Here is a 20,416-nt window from a genome sequence, read left to right as displayed (position 1 = left end):
TGCTATACATTAATATTCATGTGACATCATTTGCCTACTGAATACACACAGCCACATCTCCCATCAACATACCTTTAGCTTACCACAAGTGTTCCTTATACCACACCATTATCCAATTACAGGTTTGTCCTCGACGTACGATCGCAACCGTCCCCCAAATTTCCATTGCTAAGTGAGGCATTAACTGAGTTTTGCCACATTTTACAACCATTCTTGCCACAGCTGTTAAGTGAATCACTGTAGTTGTTAAGTTAGGAACACGGTTGTTAAGTGAACCTGGCTTCCCTCACTGACCTTGCTTGTCAGAAGGTCGCAAAAGGTGATCAAATGACCATAGGACATTGCAACCATCAGAAATATGAGTCAGTTACAAAGTGTCTGAGTTTTAATCCTATATGATCATGGGGAGGCTGCAACTGTTGTAAGTGTGAAGAATGGTCATAAATCATTTTTTTCAAAAGTTGTAATTTCAAACAATGAAAGGTTGTAAGTTGCATATACTGTATTAAAAACAGAAAAGGATATCTTACTCCCTGGCTCAGTACTGAACCATTCACTGAACATTCCATCTATACTCATATAGTAATCCTAGACTTACAACAAGTCTTTTAGTGATTATTCGGAGTTAGGACCCCCGTCCAAAGCTACTTATGACCTGGCTCCAACGTTCCAATAGCCAGGCAACCTCAGTCACGTGACCACATTTGAGCATTTGGCCACTGTTCTGCATTTATGGCTATTTACAGTGTCCCACAGTCACTTTACTGTGATTTATGAGATTTTTGCCAGAAACCAACATTTATTTCCCGTTTCCAGCAAATAATGCCCATAACAAACGAAAGGTTCGCTTAATGACCGTGGTGTTTGCTTTATGACTATGGAGTTTGCTTTACCTGTGGAGACCCACTTTACAATCATCAAAAATTGTAACCGTAATTCCCAGACTCAATTACAGTCGTAAATCAAAAACTGCCCATACATGCTTTACTGTTATCATATATTGCTTTTACTGCATTCAGCAACCAGCATTAAACTCCATATTCATGTAAAACTTTCCAGAATTCCACCTATTGATTTTATTGTACACTTTTTTCCTAAATCAACCGTATTAATCTTACATTTCTCTATCAAGAAGTGGAAAGAGAAAAAAGAATCTCGTTTGCACACTCTTTGCCTGGCATAAAGCCATTCTGCACTTCCCAAATGTTACTCAATGTCATCTCTCATATCCTGTCAATCAGAATTCTGCTGAGAACCATCTCATGCTCATTTAACCTATTTAAAATAGTTCTTTACTCATTCCCTCACTTCAATTTCATCCTAAGTAAGTTCTTAATTTTTATTTCCATTCTCTCTATTGGAGGCACCCTTAGCCATTTCCACCCAATTTCCCCAAAAGTGTTTTATTTCCATTAAAATTCCCTTGCATTTTCTTTGCTTCATTTAATCATCCTGGCTCTAGTTGATTATATTCTTTCCAGCTGTGTTATTCTCTTTGACTACATTTTGCGACATCTTCCTCTCATCCTCATTTTTGCAGGAATAGTTTTCTTACATGCACTTTTTCATTATCCACAAGTTTCTTTCCTTTGTTTTTTCTACTGTGCAACTTTTTTTTCTTACTTTACACTTTAGACCCTTGTATGGCACTTTGTAACTGTGTTTAATTATTTTCATTGTGTTTAAAGCAGCTTCCTCATTTCTTTTCCTTATGTTCACTTCCTGTTCAGAATTGCATGCAAATGGAAATCAAAAAAATCCATAGGCAATTTATAAAGTTTTTTTTTTAAAAAAACTGATTTTAAAATATTTTTATGTAACATTTGCAGCAACAAAAACAAAACAAAACAAAACAGAACTCTAAAACACTCCATGAATATAAATTGAAAATCCAAAAATCAGAACTGACACCACACAATGAGATCTAGTATCTCTGGGGTAAATTACAGAGAAACCTGAGTAATTTTCTGCTACTTTAAAAACAAAGTATTTAATTGCTCAAGTCTCCATTTTTAATCATGAAGCACAATTGTGCAAGCAGCCAATTGATACAATTATACTGTGAATAAGTGTTGATCTAGTTTTAATACCAATAAGATCTCTAAAGCAAAACAATAAAACAATCAAAAGAATAAGCGTATAAAATGTCACAGCCAATTTTATATACAATTTTTAAGAACTGCATCCTAATCCACTGTGCATCAGCAACAGTTCAATTTGTCTGAAAGCTTTTGCACGTTCATCTAACAATAAGCAAGATCCCTACATTTAAGAATTCCTTGTAGTGTGAGACATGATGGAAAAATGAAACATGATGGAAAATAAAAGATGACCAATTCTTCCTTTGCAGAAACCAAGCATGAAGATCAGTTGAAAAGGATGTCTTGTACTCTGCTCAGAATTCTGAGGTTAGTACTTTTGTGCGACCTCTTTTTCAATAGGCACTTGGTTCACATATCTGAATTGCTTTGTATGTACAAGAAAGCAGCATGAAAAAGGTGTAAGTGACCTATACCTCCACTTGGCAGGCTTCTGGGTCTCATCAAAAGAAAGGGATATGCATTCCCACATAGCACTTTGGACAAGATGTGGAAGCACAATGAGAGAAAGTACAAGCAATCCTTTCATTGCTTTTTATCTGCTATATAGACTGAGGTGTGTTATTGACTACAGTCCCTTACAAAAAGTGTGAAAGGGACAACATAGAGATGAAAGTGATAATATATGCTATTTATCTATTCAAACCAGTGGTCTAAAAAAAAAATCCAAAATAAAGAACCACATATTAATTGCTGCATAACCTCTGAACTTTTCCCAAAAAGAAGGAATAACAGGGAAGTATCTTGAGGCAGTGTCCTGGACTCATGAAAGATTATACCGTACTTACATTCATTTTCATATTGCCAATAGAGTAGACCCAGCTGGTTTCCACACACCTCCACAACACTGCAGCATTACATTTGTGGGGCCCATTATCCTTGTTGGAGAATAAAGCTACCATACGATAAGGCCAGACATATTCATATCAATTTTTCTGAACCGTCCTTCATCACTTTCAAATGGAAGGCTTCTTGAGGTTTTTTTTAAACAGTATCCAAGAGGTTTTCCTCCTTAATGGATTCTCAAATAGGCAACTCCCACCCACCCCCATTAGAAAACCCAGAAAGGTTATAAGGTGAAGAAAAAAGGGTATGAAACTTTTCTGTTTGTGAACATAATATGACAGCACGATAAGGCTTTATTTGAAAGCATCTGTGGTTCAAAATTAACATTTTCTATTTAATTCAAGTGCAACACCAGAAATATTTAGATAGCTAGCATCATGACTTCATTTCTGTCTTTAACATCATTGGATGTCAAAATCCCATTCTGGATTTCCATGAGATCCAGGATTTATAACAAAGCACTAAACTTCATGCCAACAGAACAATACATTTTGTTTTCCCCTTTTAACTATTTGAAAGCTGAAACATCTTCCACTGAATATTGCATCATGCTCAGCTATATTTTTAAAAGTTGACCTTGTTAAAAAGAAGGTACTTTTCTCCAAAATAATTGGTTTTTATAACCTGTATTGCTTTAAAAATGTATTTTATGAATGCATCCTCTATGCCTTCAGTAGAATATTTATACTTAACAGGGATGTTAATATCCTTAACTACACATGTCAATGGGTATCCCACTTTCATGACTTCAGGTGTCCATGCATGATGCAGTAGAACAGCCCATCGTAAGCTTGTTTTATGCACTGTGAAAAAAACAACTCCTAAACCCCATTGGCATTATCTCAGTAGCATTAACGAATTGTTTTCTTCTTAGCTCTTTGCCCAGTCTCAGCTCCAGTCTTCCCAGCCCCCAGCCCCAGCTTGTATCCACTCGTATCTGGAGTATCTATCGGAGAAGTATAGTCCTCTCAACACTCATACAAGAATTATTCACTTGCCTAGGCTCTGCCTTCCATTCTCCAAAGGAGGTACAAGGTTGCTACTACTAACCATACACTACTAACTCTACACTAGATGTTGAGACTCTAGATAAAGTACAGAGAAGAGCAACCAGGATGATTAGGGGACTGGAGGCTAAAACATACAACGAACGGTTGCAGGAACTGGGCTTGGCTAGTCTAGTAAAGAGAAGGACCAGGGGAGACATGATAGTGGTCTTCCAATATTTGAGGGGCTGCCACAGGGAGGAAGGGGCCAAACTATTTTCTAAAGCGCCTGTAGGCCAGACAAGGAATAATGGATGGAAACTGAATAAGGAGAGATTTAACCTGGAAATAAGGAGAAACTTTCTGACAGTGAGAACAATCAACCAATGGAACAGCTTGTCCTCGGAAGTTGTGGGAGCGCCATCACTGGTGGTTTTCAAGAAGAGATTGGACTGCCATTTGTCAGGGGGTTGCCATCTTGGGCAGGGGGTTGGACTAGATGACCTACAAAGTCCCTTCTGGTTATCTGTTAAATCTTTCAACATGTATATATTCATTATTTTAAAGCATTCAGCATGAAAGCCTGGAGGCAAGGGAGCTCAGGTTTCAATGCAATCTTTCTCTGTAAAGTAGGGGATGAGATCTTTTTCATGCAACTGCACGATCAGCATTCATGCAGAGCATTCCATGTGTGTTAACTGCCAGGATTCAGTATATTTATTTCACTGATACTCTATCTCAAGCAGCTTGGGGGCCAGGTGTACATGGCTCATCCCGTCCTGTCCATTTGTCTTTTCAATGATCCAAAATGTAAGCTGACAGGTAAAGATGAAAGTTGGCAATTTATGCCAAGGGCTCCTGTTATATCTATTTCTATTTTTTCCCCCAAAGCCAAAATAACGTAACCATATTAAACCATTTTATAATTGTTCCAACAGTTACATAGCTATCATCCCTCCTGATAATTTATAATCTAAATAAAATAAAAATTCACACACACACACACAACAACAACCCCAATTTTTCAAAAAGTTCATATAAAAGGGAAATTCATCTCACCCGGTTTGATCTGACATCAATGGTCAATGCGCTAGCTTCTTCAGAGGTATTTTTATTCCCTGTCTTGAGTAGATCAGGAGAAGGAACTATAAGTTTTAAGAAAGTTTCCTTTTTGGCTTGATTTACCAAAGACAAAGGGTTCACATTGGGCACCAATCCAGTAGACTGTATTACACTTGTGTGTTTGTTCACAGATTCCACCTTTGCCTGAGAGCTTTGGAAAATAAAGGGAAGTTGCTGTGACAAAACCTGAGGCTGCTTCTGCTGGGCCTGGAATGATGAGTGAGTCTGGCTATCAGACGCAAGAGGTATTGGCTGGTGTGGTCTCTTTTCCTGGGGCATTTCCTGGGATTTCTGTCCATCTCCTTTCATGTCTGGTCCGCCATGCATTAGCACCTGTAAATATGGAAAAATAGCTTGATGGAGATATATAGAGGTGCTTGAACTATAAGCCACCCAAAATAAGACATAGGCTTCAACTGCCTTTGGCCCCCAAGCCCTTTTTAATACCAAGACTAAAGGAACTGTGAGGTCCCGGCCACAGAAAGGGGTACCTTCCTGTGATTACAAGCCATTTTGAAAAAATAATAAAATAAAATAATACTATATTCATACAAGGACCTACAGATAACAAACCGGTTTTTTAATGAATCCCAAAATATTATTTATAACGAAATAATAATTAAAGTATTCCTACTATTTCATCCAAATAGCATAATTACATACTTGATTGTCACTGGCACAAACCCACAACAGGCAGGCAAGACACACCCATCCACTCATAACTACTTTACCTACTAATAAACATAAAATAACCTTACAATATATCTTCTTTGGCTTATTTCCCACAAAGTCCTTTTACTATATCAAGTTACAGTTTCAAGGGTAGTGAAAAAATAGTATGGAAAAATCAGTTATTTTTGAATGTATATCACACGATTAACTTAACGGAACATTAAAGATTACATTCTGGTTACTGGGCAGTGTTAACTGCTCTGCAAGGAAAAGAGGAGCTGTAAACAGAATTCAGTAGTCATGGCAACACTCAGGACACCCAAACCTTTGCGACACAGAGTATTTCATTTGCTTGATATCCATGGGCCACAGTTTACAACCTAGATTTCCCATTTTAGAAGAATATAAATCTGTACTTTGGTAAAGATTTAAATTTGGTACTAATTTAAGGCACATACTTTTTTTATCCTAAACAGAGTCATTTGGGAGCATATTTTACTGAAATCCAGGGGGATTACTTCCAAGAATAGAAGGACTAGACTATGCTGTGCCTCTTACTTCCTTTTTTTTCCTTTGACATTTAAATGTGCTGTTCAATCTAAAATGCATTTTAGACTGAGACTCGAATAATAAACACAGGTCAGTAAATCGTTAAAGACTAGGAAAACCCGATATCTTTTGTTCATTACATTGGCTTGTTGGTTTCAGTTCGTTTTAAAAATATGGAAGAAGTTTCTGAGAACAACTGGCTATTTCTGTGAATGCTTGTGTGGTTTAATGCAGATTTTGGGATTTTGATTTCCATGTAACCCAAAAAGTTAATACATCAGGATAGAAAAGTATCAAACTTAAAACCTGTTGTTTCAACCACACTGAGCACTTCAAAAGGGAGTACATTTTTAATAACTAATAATTCATGATACCCAATGCAACCTCGCAATACAGAGTCCCATAAATCAAACACATGCCCTGTAAAAAAATATATATATCTACCGTGTTTCTCATATAATAAAGCCGGGTCTTATTTTTTTTTGAGCTCCGAAAAAATGGCTAGGCCGTCTTTTTGGGCGTGACTTAATTCCACCTCCCTTGCATCTTCGGGTGGGCGGGCGGCGATGGCTTGGATGTTGACCTCGGCATTGGTGGGGCACTTCGTATCGGGGTCAACGCAGGCAGCACCATATCAGGGTGTGCAACAAAAGTACTTCCTTACGGCAAGCTCTCCCCACCATTCCCCCCCATTTCACATGTTTTAATATAGGCCTTAATTTGGGGGGAGGGGCTTAATTTCATTTCATGCCTATAAAACTTGCTGGGACTTCCTATTGGGGGAGGCCGTATTGCTGGAGAAACAGGGTAGCAGTTCAAGGCAGTTTGTGATATGAACACACCTTGTTCTTATTTTTCGGCTGTGCTTCATTCTCAGAATCTGAATCATCATCTTCACTTTCTTCAACACTTTGATCATCATCTTCTTCCTCCTCTTCTTCCTCTTCCTCTTCTTCCAAGTCATCTGAGTCACTGCTACTGATGCCTTCACTAGAGGTGTCTGAGGAGGAGCCAGAATCACTTTCACTGTTGCTGGAACTGTCCACTGCTTTCTTTCTGGGTTTCTAGGAATGAAGATTGAATGTTGAAATACTTTATTATTAGAAACATTCAGTGCTTACTCCTGTAGCAGTAACACAGAGATTTATCTCACAAACAGCTGGCATGAATTTTAGGAATCAGTTGGGTTTGCACTTCGATAACTAATTTGGTTCCACATTCTGGGAAATTTGTTACCTTCAACTCCCCATCTGCAAAACAGATATATAATTCTATGTACTTGTTGAATTTATAATATCACTACTCCAGGAGCAGCATGCATAACCTTCCCTCCGTTTTTTTTTTCCTCACAACAACCCTGTGAGAAAAACTGGGCTGAAAGAGTTACGCCCAAAGATAGCCAATAAGTTAAGGATTTGAACCTTTACTTCCTTAGTCTTACCCATTATGTCACACTGCAATAAAGCTAAATGTGATATGAAATGCTGGCCAGCTGATAGGCTTGCTGATCTGAATCTGGTATCTTCTAGTTGTGCTGGGACATACATCAAGAGTACCATGCTGGCAAAGATTAATTTGGAAAATAGTATCTTTATTCCGACAAATGATTCAATCAGTTGCTCCAAAATAGACTGCACATTAAATTTAGGAAATTATGTTCATACAGAGTGGAGATATGCAACAGCCATATTTTTATATCACCCCACCTACCCATCCAATAATGCTGTAATAGCTACCACATTAGACAATCTGGCAAGAACAAACTATTTCTTCTTAGTGAAAAGCACATGCTTTTATATACTGTAATTGCTCTTATGTGTGCTATTGCATGAAAAGATTAAAAAAAAAAAAGTTAGGCATAAAGCCATGACAGAGAAACCAGCTTCCATATGTGAACTGTTTCAGTAGCTCATAAACACTCCACACCACACAAATATGAAATGCAGACTAGAAACATTTGAATACACGTCATTAAAGTACAACCCTTACTTAATATTATCAGATAAAAGTGGGAACATACCTATTGACCTTTGAATTGCTGCTTGAACAGTTTGTGATAGCTGTGGCCAGGAGGGCTTTTGCACAGGTACACCTAGTGTGCCAGCTGCCCCCTTTCATGAACAGGGAAGTTCTCCAGAGAGTCACTCATGCCCTAGTTATCTCACAAATGAATTGCTATAATGCACTCTAGATGGCGCTGCCTTTGCAATCAATCTGGAAGCTAGAGCATGGGAAGTGTTGGGCATTCCTTATTATGCCCATATGACTCAACTGCTCCACAAGTGGAAACTGATTACCAATTGGTTTCCAAATGCAATTCAGGGTGCTGGTTATACACCTAGAGCAGGCAGGGCTGTCAAATTCACAGCCTGCGGGCCAGATGCATCATGCGCTGGACACGCCCACACCCAGTTTAGCAAAGGGGGGAAAAGTCACAATATGTCACATGACGCCATGACAATGCGAGTTTGATACCCTTGACCTAGAGAGCCCTCTATGGCACAGGGCTTATTTATTTGACGAATCACCTATCATTAGTTGCTTCTGTCTGAGAGTCAAAAGTTATTAAGTAGAATATATTTAGTATAATACATTCCAAAGAAGCATATACAGAATTTCATCATTCTTACCAAAAGAATGGTCTTTCTGTTTCTCTCTCTTTCCCCCATTGTTTAGGCTTCTCTACTATAATCCGTTACTATATTATTCTATTCTATACTATATTATTCCTATGCTATTATTATTTTCCATCATAAAGATATTGCAATAATAGTTATGTAATATAGCAACAGTGAAGCTCCAACTCATAAGCTTATCCCTGGCCTACCAGACCAGCCATTCAGCTTGCAGGCTCTCAAAGCAAACATTCCCTACACAATAGCTACCCCAAATGCCACACCCATACTCAGCATTTCTGAAGGGCAATGTCTTGACTTATACAGAATGGCTTTATTTCATGTTTTCCCTCAATCAATGGTTCTTCTCAATGTCAACTTCACCTTCATCTTTCAAAGGAAAATGATGGGATTGTTAAAATGCTTCTTGGTGATAATATAATCATAATATAGTACAGTACAGTACGCATAGTACAGTACAGTATTTCAGACCTCAACCTTTTCTATCTTTATGCTTCAAAGATACTACAGGCACAAGCTACCCCCATGGAATCTCTCCATCCTAAGAGTACATCAAACCTCATGGCCCCACAGGAATAACCATCATGAGTAGCAAACATACATACCAGTTATAGCTCACAAAAGGGATGGCATTTATACAAGGATTTTCCCTTAAAATTTGAGTGACTACATCTTATGTCAAAATGTATTCTTTTTTTCCCATTGTTTTTACCTTGTCTTTAATTTTGACAGCTCTTGCATCCAGAACCTGGTTTTTATTTTGTTCCTGGTTACATTTGCGGCTTCCTCCTACTGAGGTTATAACTTTTGCTTGTCCTGCAGAACTTGCAGTGGTGGTAGATAACACAGAGGTGTTGATGCCTGATACTGAAGTGGTACTATTTCCATTTACAGATCCATTAACACCTTGAAATACAAAATACATATATAGAGAGTTTTCTTTTTAGTTACAGTCACATAAGCATCAATGAAAAGATACATGTTGAAAGAACTCTTTGTCTATTAGAAACCTATAGAACAATTTTCTTTTTAAGAAAGCACTAAAAAAGAAACTACTTTGCTTAAATTGGGAAGGGAAGGGGAGGAGAGGAGAGGAGAGGAGAGGAGAGGAGAGGAGAGGAGAGGAAAGGAAAGGAAAGGAAAGGAAAGGAAAGGAAAGGAAAGGAAAGGAAAGGAAAGGAAAGGAAAGGAAAGGAAAGGAAAGGAAAGGAAAGGAAAGGAAAGATATAATTTCCACAATGATCAGAGCATTTTTCCAGATATGTTAATCTTACTTAACTGAAACAGCAAAAATATAAACTTTTTTCTAAAGGTTGGGAAAGGCACGAGACAGTCACTAAGAAGGACAGAACAGAGTGAGAGCTGTTAAGGGAGAATTTCATGAAATATTACATAGTTCTGAGAGGGATAGAAATGGGCTTTCAAGATTCTTTTATTTCACCTTCCTACAATAAACAATATTCCTTGAATCCCTGCCATGCCTGCTTCTTGATCTAGCCTACATTGAAAGAAGGCAAAAGTCATGCATAAGCAACACATTAACAACTGAATGCCCCAAGTTATTAATCTGACAATTACTTAACAGAAAAAGAACCATTAAAATATTTACAGTACTGTGATTATCAATACCAAAATAGATGAATACAAAACCAAAGAGGATAATTTTTTCTCTAAACATAAAAGTATTGTCTCTTTCTGAGTGTCTGTTCCCAAAATTCTCAGCAGAAACTATCACATTGAATTTATTTTTTACCTAGAGGATAAGTTTGCATTTAATATTCTCCTTCCATTTAATACAAAAATAAAAATAAAAAATAACTATTAACACTACAAATGCAATCAAGTTTTGGAGGTTGAGGTCTCTAGTGATAGAAAGTCTGCAAAATTCAACGAAGTGAACCTCAGGTTAACGTTTGATGTATTCGGGCATTCATAGTTAGTTCTGTTTAGAATCTTGTGGTAGCTAGAAGAATAACAAATATGATTCTATAAACTGGCATGGATCCATCTGATGAAGTGGACTGTGATCAACCAAAGCTAATGTGCTAACAATGATCAATCCTTTTATGATATCACAAAAATATTCATGTTGTATTTTCTGCAAAACAGTAACGTGACCTCCCATTTGGTAGTGGTTAATCATATATGTTTTTTCCAGTATTACCTCTATCAGCAGGTCATGAACAATGCAAGTTCCAATACTGCAATACAGATAGTCCTCAACTTATGACCACAATTGAGCCCAAAATTTATGTTGCTGAGTGAGAAATTTGTTAAGTGAGTTTTGCCCCATTTTACGACTTTTATTGCCACATTTGTTAAGTGACAACTGCAGTTGTTAAATTAGTAACATGGTTGTTAAGTGAATCTGGCTTCCCCATTGACTTTACTTGTTAGAAGATCATAAAAAGGGATCACGTGATCCCAGGACATTGCAACAATCATATATGTGAGTCAGTTATCAAGTTTCTGAATGTACCGTATTTATCGGCGTATAACACGCACAGGCGTATAACACGCATTCCCTTTAAGAGGGAAATTTCAGGAAAAAAATATGCGGCGGGCGCAGCGCTGACATCACGTCACGATGCTGCGCCGCCGCTAAACACTATTGGGAACGGGATCCCTTAAAGAGGATTCCGCTCCCTGGACATCGGCGTATAACACGCATACATCATTTGCCCCCTATTTTCAGGGGGAAAAAGTGCATGTTATACGCCGATAAATACGGTAAATCACGTGACCATAGGGATGGTGAAACAATAAGAAGTGTGAAAAATTGTCATAACTGAATTTTTTCAGTGCCGTTGTAACATCGAACGGTCACTAAGTAAACTCTTGTAAGTTGAGGACTATCTATATTTAACTTAGCACAATTTATATATTGATTTCAGGTACCTGTACCATTCCATTTAATGTGAGCCAAAATAAGTTAGTGCAAGAGTAGCAAGCAGGTGGTTGAGGTTAATAATAGGGCATTTGGTATTGGGATTTTGAATACTAATTGTGTATGCAAATGGAAAAAAGGAAAATTCTGATCAAGAACATCTCAAAAAAGAGCTTTATTTTGAAAAACTATAGCAGGAAATAGATGATAGCAGCAGGTATGTTTTGGGAATGCATTTGTCTTCCAGCTTGTCTTTTGTTCATCTAATGATTCACTTTAAATATTTATAAGATCTATTTATCTAGAAGATATAGGAATGATGCTTAGATATTTTTGGTTTTATTTTGCTTTCTATTACTAATCTGGGACTTTGACAAAAATAAAGTTTCAGTATTTTAATCTTTTGCTGTTATATTCATTAATGAACATACCAAATTATCTATTTCCATGGAAGTAGAACCAATTACCCTATTTTCCATATAAATATCACTTTGAATAGCACAAATTCAAATAAAATGACTTGTGTTAGACAAGAATAATTGTAGACATTAATTCATAAGTATGTAATTTTCTTTTAAATGTGAAGAGGACAGATTACTGCTTCTCACCAAGGAAGAAGAAAATCCTTCCTTTTCTTTCCGTTTCACTATTCTTCTGACCTGAAATTTATTTCCAAGCGGACAAGGGGTCATTGAAACTACAGCTCATGTCCTGCTATACTGTACCTTTGGTAAGGACTCACACTTTGTAACACCTCACCTAATAAAATACTCAGGAAATATTGATATCTTACTACTGCTATCAGATCAGTACAAAGTAGTTTCGTTGAATGTAGCAAAATTTGGTTATTGTCAACTTTGAACCGAACCTGGCAGCAGCCATTTTTCTGCTCCTCAGTTGCTACACAGAAGGGGAAGGAGGTTGGAATGCCTTACCAGACACAACAGAGAGCTTCCTCGTGAAAATCAAGGTCATTTCTACTGGTCATCTCTACTAAATATTTCTACTGCAGGAATTATTTAGAGTTGGTTTTCCTCTAGAACTGTGCCAATATGATGTACTCAGTAAAGAAGATCTTTGAGGAGGATTCTAGTCTCAAGAGTTCCGATTTCTTGGGTTCATTAGTTGGAACCTTTACAGTTATAATGTATGCAAAATTAGGCAGACTAACTGCCCACTAGTAATTTAATTATAATATATTATTGTGCCTGCTTTTATTTTGATTGTTTTTAATGCTTTTATTTATAGTGTTGGTCTGTGACCGTAATGAAAACTGATTGACTGATTATTTCTAAGATTTATTCAAACTCTGAATACCAAAATCCCCATTTATTGTAGGTCTGTGCTTACATTTGAGATGAACTGGGAATCCAAGTGAAATATAAAGTATCTCGATAGTTTTATGTATGCACACGCGCTCACCCCTTCCAGTCCTAGAGAGGATGCTGTGGGCATGTCTCATTCAGAGCTTACCTTTCTCCAAACTTCCTCGTGTACTTTTTCCTGGGGTCCTTGTATGGAATGCAGTAGAGTCATGATTTTGGGCGGGAGGGGCAAACAGAGGAGAGATTCCAAGTAGTGGTGGGAAAAATGTAGTGCCAGTACGGGAGTGCACATCTGCATTCCGCCACCATTCTGCATATTCAATGCAAAGAAAATGAAAACAAAAGTCACATTACTTATTCCCGCTGTTGCACTTGATGTGTTCTTGTGGTTACATATTCATATACAGATCTCAAACGTGATACAAATTAATACAGTTAAGTATCAGAATGCCTGCACTTAAAATCTATACGAGGCTATATCTTTCTGTAGCATTTTGAAATTTAAACACGCCCCTTTAATTGCCTAATCTTAAACACTGTATCTTTACATTTAGTTTGCACGTATCTTTCATCAATCAAATATGTTTGTCTACCACTCAGAAGTACTTTACATCTGAGGCTTAACATTCTGCAAATAAAACTGGAAAAAAAATGTAATTATTACAATTATGTGCAATATCTACTAAACGGAGAACAAAGAAAAAATGAAAAAAGACTAGCAACAAGATTGGTCTCAACATGCAAGAGGCAGAAATCATTGACTGCCAGCAATGCCTCAAGGACAGATTCATGTAGGAATTGACATCTGAAGGGTGTAGCAAATCTTTTTTAAAAGTGCAGTGGGAAGGGTGTGAGTTGCTATTTAGGGTTTGTTTCAAGTGTTACAAGATATTGAAATGATATTGATAAGCAATTTAGATCTTCTCCCATATTATACCTGTCTAGGTATTCTGAGAAACTATGCAACATGCTGGTGGGACAGTGATTCAAACTCAAGTGATGCTAGAGTTGTAATGACCACAACTGAACACAAGTAAATACAGTTTCAATTTATACTGCAAGAGTATACAATTTATACACTTGTTTTATTGAAGTAAAAACTGGATACTGTAGCACCCCAGCTGGTCCTCTTTTTTCTTGATATTACTATATTCTGCAAGTACAAAATTGGAGGATTTGAACAAATCAGGGAGATTGGGCTAGGATGGGATTGCAAATGTCAATGCTTGAAAGAGGAGTTAATACTTTTCAACCTTAAAAAGATGGCAGTGAAATTCCTTTTGAAAAAAGAAGCAAACTCTAATACTTTGATCAAAGGACATTAGTGCTCAATGTCCCATTTTATAGTTCTGAATATTGAAGAAAGCACTTCCACTTATCCTAGCAGGACTGGTAAAGCTCCCTGCTTCAAAGCAGGGAAAGCCATACGATTCAGAGTAAGGATACACTCTGGACCATGTAAAACAGATGGTGTTTTAGGCCCAGATTATTTATTCCCCTGTGTAAAGTTGGGTTTATTACTCTTCATATGCCCTGTGTGGATAATAGAATTTGTCCCTTAGAGACGAAACAAAACTGCATAATATTATAATCTTTACTACATATGGCAAGAGTAACCACTGATTAAATCAACAACATGGGATGAGTCTCAGGTGAGGTGAGCTGGTCCTTTTGCTCCTTCTACTACCAACTAATAAGCTAATCAGTACTGCCAAAGCCAAATCACAACCCACTGATTAAGCTGGAAGACCTTTTCTGAACAGTAAATTTATCTTATGAAATGTGGGGATAGCCCACACCCTGGATTCGACTTGCTGTTTAGGTTCTACATGCAAATGATCTGAAGATTATTTCTGCACCTTAATGAAACTTGACAAATACTACCTAACTCTGGAAATCCAAAGGCAATTTCTATAGTCTTCATCGTGGCATACAACAAATCTTTTATGGGTTTGATCAATTCCATTAATTTAAAGTGCTTGTTTTTCCTCTCCCTCTACAGTGTTGCAAACTATATAGAGATAAACTAGGCATGAGCCTACCTACACACCACAATTCTTAAACCTCCTTTAAAACGAATGGCATAAATTGCCTGATATGGAATAAAGAATTAAACACCATTGTAATCCCAGAATAGTAATTGTTCCTCAGTAACAAAAGGCAGTAATAAAGAGTGTGTTTGCATTTTTAAAAAGAGTTAGCAGAATAAGAAATTGGTTATTGCTTAATACTATACCAGGATAAATGCATTATAAAAAAATCTAAATAAAACCATAGGAGTTGATATTAGGCAACCTATAATAAGCAAGTGTGAAAATGATACTGCTCAAACTGACATAAGTTATAAAATATTGAAATGTGTAAACACTAGATTAAATAATTATGGGTGTTTTTTTCTGGAAAGAGAAAAACACTATAAATAAAACTACAGCTTAAATTGCTATTCCGGCTCTCAAGTGATTTTTCTAAAACCACAGCAGCTTCTGATTAAGTTGAAAAATGAAAATAATGTAAAGCAAAGTATTCAAAGTGATTTGTCTTCTAATAGTGCTATTCAGTGCTATTCATTAGCATGTCTTGAACACAGAATTTGGAACAAGCTTAAAGAATGAATGGGAGAATTATTAAAACTACGTAAACACTCAAGGATGCTTTGGAGAATATGGAAGTGAAGCCGCAGTGTGTCCAAATGCCTGAGAAGCTATGGAAGAAAAGAAAAAAGGCACGAGTATTTAACGATCTGGGAAAAAAAAGGTGCTTTGTTTGTCCTTCCCGATGTTCCAAAACACTTCTTTTCAAAGATCCACATAGCCTTCATCTTTCTCAACTCACTGGATTAAGGAAAATACAGAGAGCACTAAAGCACTAAAAATACTTTGAGAATAATTGAGGCGGATAACAACATTATCTCCCCCCTTTGCCATCACATATGCTTTCCAGAAGGAAAAGGAGAAAAACAGAAGAAGCTATTGCTTTAGGCAAATGTATAGGTAGGCGATGCCACTCAAAATGTTGATGTAATCCTGCTTTAAAGTCACTTCCCTCTCCCGCTGCTCTGCAGGAGGGCTTCCTAAGGTGCCTTACATCAAGTTCATCCATGAGCTAAGGCAGAAATTTTGCCAACAACAAGCAATCTGCCATCCTTATGCCACTATGAAGCTAGAATTCAGCCACCTTAGGTAAGTTCACGGAATTAATTTGCACTTCATTTATATCAGTGCTTTTGAACATACATTTCAAACTATCACACATCATGAAAGAAGGGCTGTTCTAAAAAAAACTTTAAAAAGAAGAGGAGGTTTATGGTAATGAAATACCTGATGATTAGGTAGAAAATTGGCTTCGTAACATGCATCATTATTTTGAAAGCTCAAGCATGTCAATAAATTAAAGAAAAAGTAAAGGAATATCAAATGTCATGTGAAAGTACTCACTTATATGGTTTAGAAGTATAAATGAATACATGAAGAAGAAAGAGACTTGAGCTGGACCAATCATTCAGCAGAGTGAGAAATTTGATTTGGGGTGATAATTTCCTCACTACTGCAGTGTCTTGAGATTACAGAACATCTACATGTTTAAGGATTCCATACTTTTACTCTGTTTATTCCAATATGATATCTTTCAGTTTACATCAAAGTTCTCAAGCTGTTTCTGCACCAAAGGGATGAGAATTAGATATCCAACCTACTTGTGGTGCTACTTGCCATACGCAACAAAAGCACATGTTCACTTTCAGTGAGGAATTATGATTTGCCAAGAGCCAAATAACATGCCACAATAATCTACCAAAGATATAGATGAAGGTCCAATCTACTCTGGAAAAAATGCCAAACTAAATCAGACAAGCATGTGGAGATCATACAATATAATAGGTGGTGGCCGGTCCACTTTCACACACTCACCCAGCCATTGTGACTGCTTCTGGGAATGGAGTGGGGATTCCTTTGAGTCTATAACAGTTCGCCACAGCCAACTCGCCATGGCCAACTCACCGGGGCTATTCACCACAGCCAACTTGCCATAGCCAACTTGCTGCAGGACAGTTTGCCACGGCCATCTCGCCACAGGGCAACTCACTGCGGGACAAGAGTTACACTAATATCAAAGATATGGTGGAATAGAATCATTAAAGAAAGGATGCAAAAGGAGGGAAAGAATGAAATCTGAATGGCAAAAATTAAAATAAATGTATTTTAAATAGTTAAATAAAAATATTAAATTGTTCCACAGTGAGTTGTCCTATGACGAGTTGGCCATGTTGAGTTAACCATGGCAACTTGGCCATGGTGCATTGGCCGCAGCAAGTTGGCTGGGGCAAGCTGTCCCATTCCCATTCCTTTTACTTTCTACTATTGGTATCTTATCACTATATTACTTTGTTGTTTGGATGTCCACTGAGAGCTTATGCACTGGGGACAAATTGCTTGTGTGTCCAATTATACTTGGCCAATAAAAAATACTCCAATATTCTAATTCTTTGCCAAAATCCACTCAAAAATGCCTTTCATAATTAGGCATTAAGAGAACATTGACTGTGGAAATTATTTTGAAACCTTGTGAAAATAGGGTATGGACCGCCTCACCCCCCCCACCCCACTTTCCCTTTGTCTTAGCAGTAGTAGACTGAGGAAGGGATTCCTGTATGTGAGAAGAATTAAGCCATAGCTTGGGAAATGATGTGCCTTTTCAAAGCATACGTATCACTTAGGGAACCTACACATGCCACTTTCAATCTATGAGCACCAGATTTTCTATTCCTGGCCTTGGATGCCTCTTGAGTTGACACTATATCGATACACAGAAAAGAAACAGTCTAAATTAATTTTGATTCTGGTCAACAACAGAATGTGCTTTATAGCTCATTTCTATATGGTTAAATGATGTATTAAATAGGTACCATAAATTACCCTTCAGATTTTAATTTAAGCTAGAGTGTACAAATCCAGAAGTCTTAAAACATTATTTCCCATTTGACTTGCAACTATACTTTTAAAACCAAGTCACACCTGCCACATAACTAAGTTTATGGTAAATATATATTTTAAAAATAGGTTGCTCCAGAAAAGTTTTGTTATCCAAATACAGACACATTAAATACAAATAAAACATAGTTTTGCAATTATATAGCCACATGCTGCGCCACAATTCTGATAGACGAGTAGAACTTTTAGAATAAATCTTATGTTTACTAAAGTATCACTGAGTTCAGTGGAACTTATTTAGTCCAGAACAAGTGTTCACAAAACTGCAGACTTTTCTCTCTCTCTTTTAAAAAAAATAAGATTCTCTGTCTAATTATAATCTGAAAGATGCAAACATGCCACCTTTGAGAGCCCTAAATTAAAGCTGTACCATCATACTCACCAATTATAATAATCCAGTAGAATTTACTCCCAACCAAGTTGTGTAAAACTGCAGACTCATAGTGCAAGTTTGCACATGCTTACTCAGAAATAGGTTTACAACATGATTTATTTTGTGATGTGTACATAGGACTGTAGCCTTACAAAATAATCATATATCATACAGTTACTGGAAAATAAGTATTTTAACACTTAAATTGCCAGGTCCTTTTCCAAATAAAGTGTCAAATTCAATTTATTTTCAGCTAGAAAAGCCAAATTTTGATTCTCAGCACTTGGAGGCTGATCAGATATTTTTCATTCCACAACAGTTCAGATAGATTTGAATTAGAAATATGTAAACCAAATGTATGGAAATATATTTTATATAACAACAGGCGACTTACTTGTGTTCAGTTTTTAAAAAACATGCCTAGAGATGCCTGATTTAGGATGTTGACAATATTTTCAGATTAGAGCTAAAGCAAATCATAACCCACCTCAATAATTTTTGTTAAAAGTAGATTAGAAACACAAATAAAGAAACCAGTGATGGGAACAGGAGTAGAAATAAAGCAAAAACAACCTAGAACCAGCCAGCATGCATTACTATTCTCTTTGTAATCATGCAACGCAACTGCCTCAACTGTATTTACTCATGAGTAAGCCTCCCTGAGATCAAAGGGGTATTCTCCAGTCAATGTATATAATACTAGGGATATTCCTGATGTGGTAGAATCTGGATCTTGCTGAAAAAAGAGCTGATCTTTTATCTTTAGTATGCAAAATATAGAATCCATGCCCCTTTACTTCGAAGGAACATTTGTGGCTGCATCTTCAAGCATTTTTTTTTAATGGAAGATTGTTTTGAACACATAGACTTGTTTACCTGGAAAAGTTGTTAGCTGGGGGTGCGCTGCTAAGGCTATGGGTGTACCAAGTGACCCCAAGCCACCAAATTCTGTATGCCCTGAGCTGGCTGTATGTAGACCAAAGACTGGGTGGCTGACCATTGGAAAGGCACTCGACACTGTGGACAGGTTACACGGTTGATCCCCAGCTGTTCTGAATAAATGTCCTGAAGGGGGAAAAAAGCAACACTTGAAAAGGTCCCAGAAAAACACACGCTCCTCTTGAAATATTTCTGGTTTTGGGGTTTTTGAATCTGGGTTCTTCCATAGATTTCAGCAAAATTGGCAGCCATCAGCTTCAAGCCACTGGAATAAAGCTGGCGTTATAAGGCTGCTAAGTTCTGTGAAAAAGGATTCTGAAACTAAATATGAATTCTAAAGCAAATTAACTTTCAATTCAGGCTACCAGATCAGGGCTGTGAAAATCTAGACCACCGTTAGATGTCCAAAAATAATACAAACTCGATCTGGTTTTTAACGTATTCTTATAGTCCCTCCTGCTAATAAGTGTAAAGCAAGTTTAAAACACGTTAAATGTTAATAGAAATGTAATCCATAATGGTCAACTTATTGCTTGGTAAGCATGGTACGTGTTACAAAAAAAAGTTACAAAGAACTGTTACAGGAATTGGGTACTGTATGTGTAGACTAATGAAAACAAGGACTAGGGGAGTCAAGGTAGCAGTGTTTCAATATTTGAGGGGATGCCATAAAGAAGAGGGAGTCAACCTATTCTCCAAAGCACCTGAAGGCAGGATGAGAAGCAATGGATGGAAACTAATCAAGAAGAGAAGCAACCTAAAACTAAGGAGAAATTTCCTAATGGTGAAAGCAATCAACCAATGGAACAACTTGGCTTCAGAAGTTGTAGATGCTTCATCCCTGGAGGCTTTCAAAAAGGGACTCGACAATCATTTATCTGAAATGGTATAGAGCAGTGGTGGCGAACCTATGGCACACAGAGCCCTCACTGTGGGCATGTGCACCGTCGCTCCAGCTCAGCTCCACCGTGCATGCGTGTGTGCCTCCCGCCAGCCA

General features: G+C 37.3%; 1 protein-coding gene across 35 annotated transcripts in view; it reads right to left on the bottom strand.

The window, feature by feature from the left end:
* BAZ2B (bromodomain adjacent to zinc finger domain 2B) overlaps positions 1-20,416 on the bottom strand; it is a 233,378-nt gene that overhangs the window by 66,419 nt on the left and 146,543 nt on the right. For 25 of the 35 annotated variants that reach the window (XR_015740773.1, XM_087920136.1, XM_087920137.1 and 22 more), the window contains 5 exons: positions 19,357-19,545; positions 13,271-13,432; positions 9,623-9,816; positions 7,117-7,338; positions 4,991-5,386 (listed from right to left, as the gene is read on the bottom strand). Coding sequence is in view for 34 of the 35 variants with exons in the window: in XM_087920136.1 (XP_087776262.1) it covers positions 4,991-5,386; positions 7,117-7,338; positions 9,623-9,816; positions 13,271-13,432; positions 19,357-19,545 (1,163 nt within the window). In the remaining variant the exon portion in view is untranslated. The remainder of the gene's footprint in view (positions 1-4,990; positions 5,387-7,116; positions 7,339-9,622; positions 9,817-13,270; positions 13,433-19,356; positions 19,546-20,416) is intronic. The other 10 variants (XM_087920145.1, XM_087920148.1, XM_087920149.1 and 7 more) reach the window with 1 other exon arrangement.

Source organism: Pseudonaja textilis, chromosome 1, assembly GCF_049901715.1.
Source record: "Pseudonaja textilis isolate UNSWEBS1 chromosome 1, rPseTex1.2, whole genome shotgun sequence".
In the NCBI taxonomy this organism is placed as follows: domain Eukaryota; kingdom Metazoa; phylum Chordata; class Lepidosauria; order Squamata; family Elapidae; genus Pseudonaja; species Pseudonaja textilis.
Note: the sequence above shows the minus strand (reverse complement) of the source record. Positions and strands in the feature narration are given on the sequence as shown.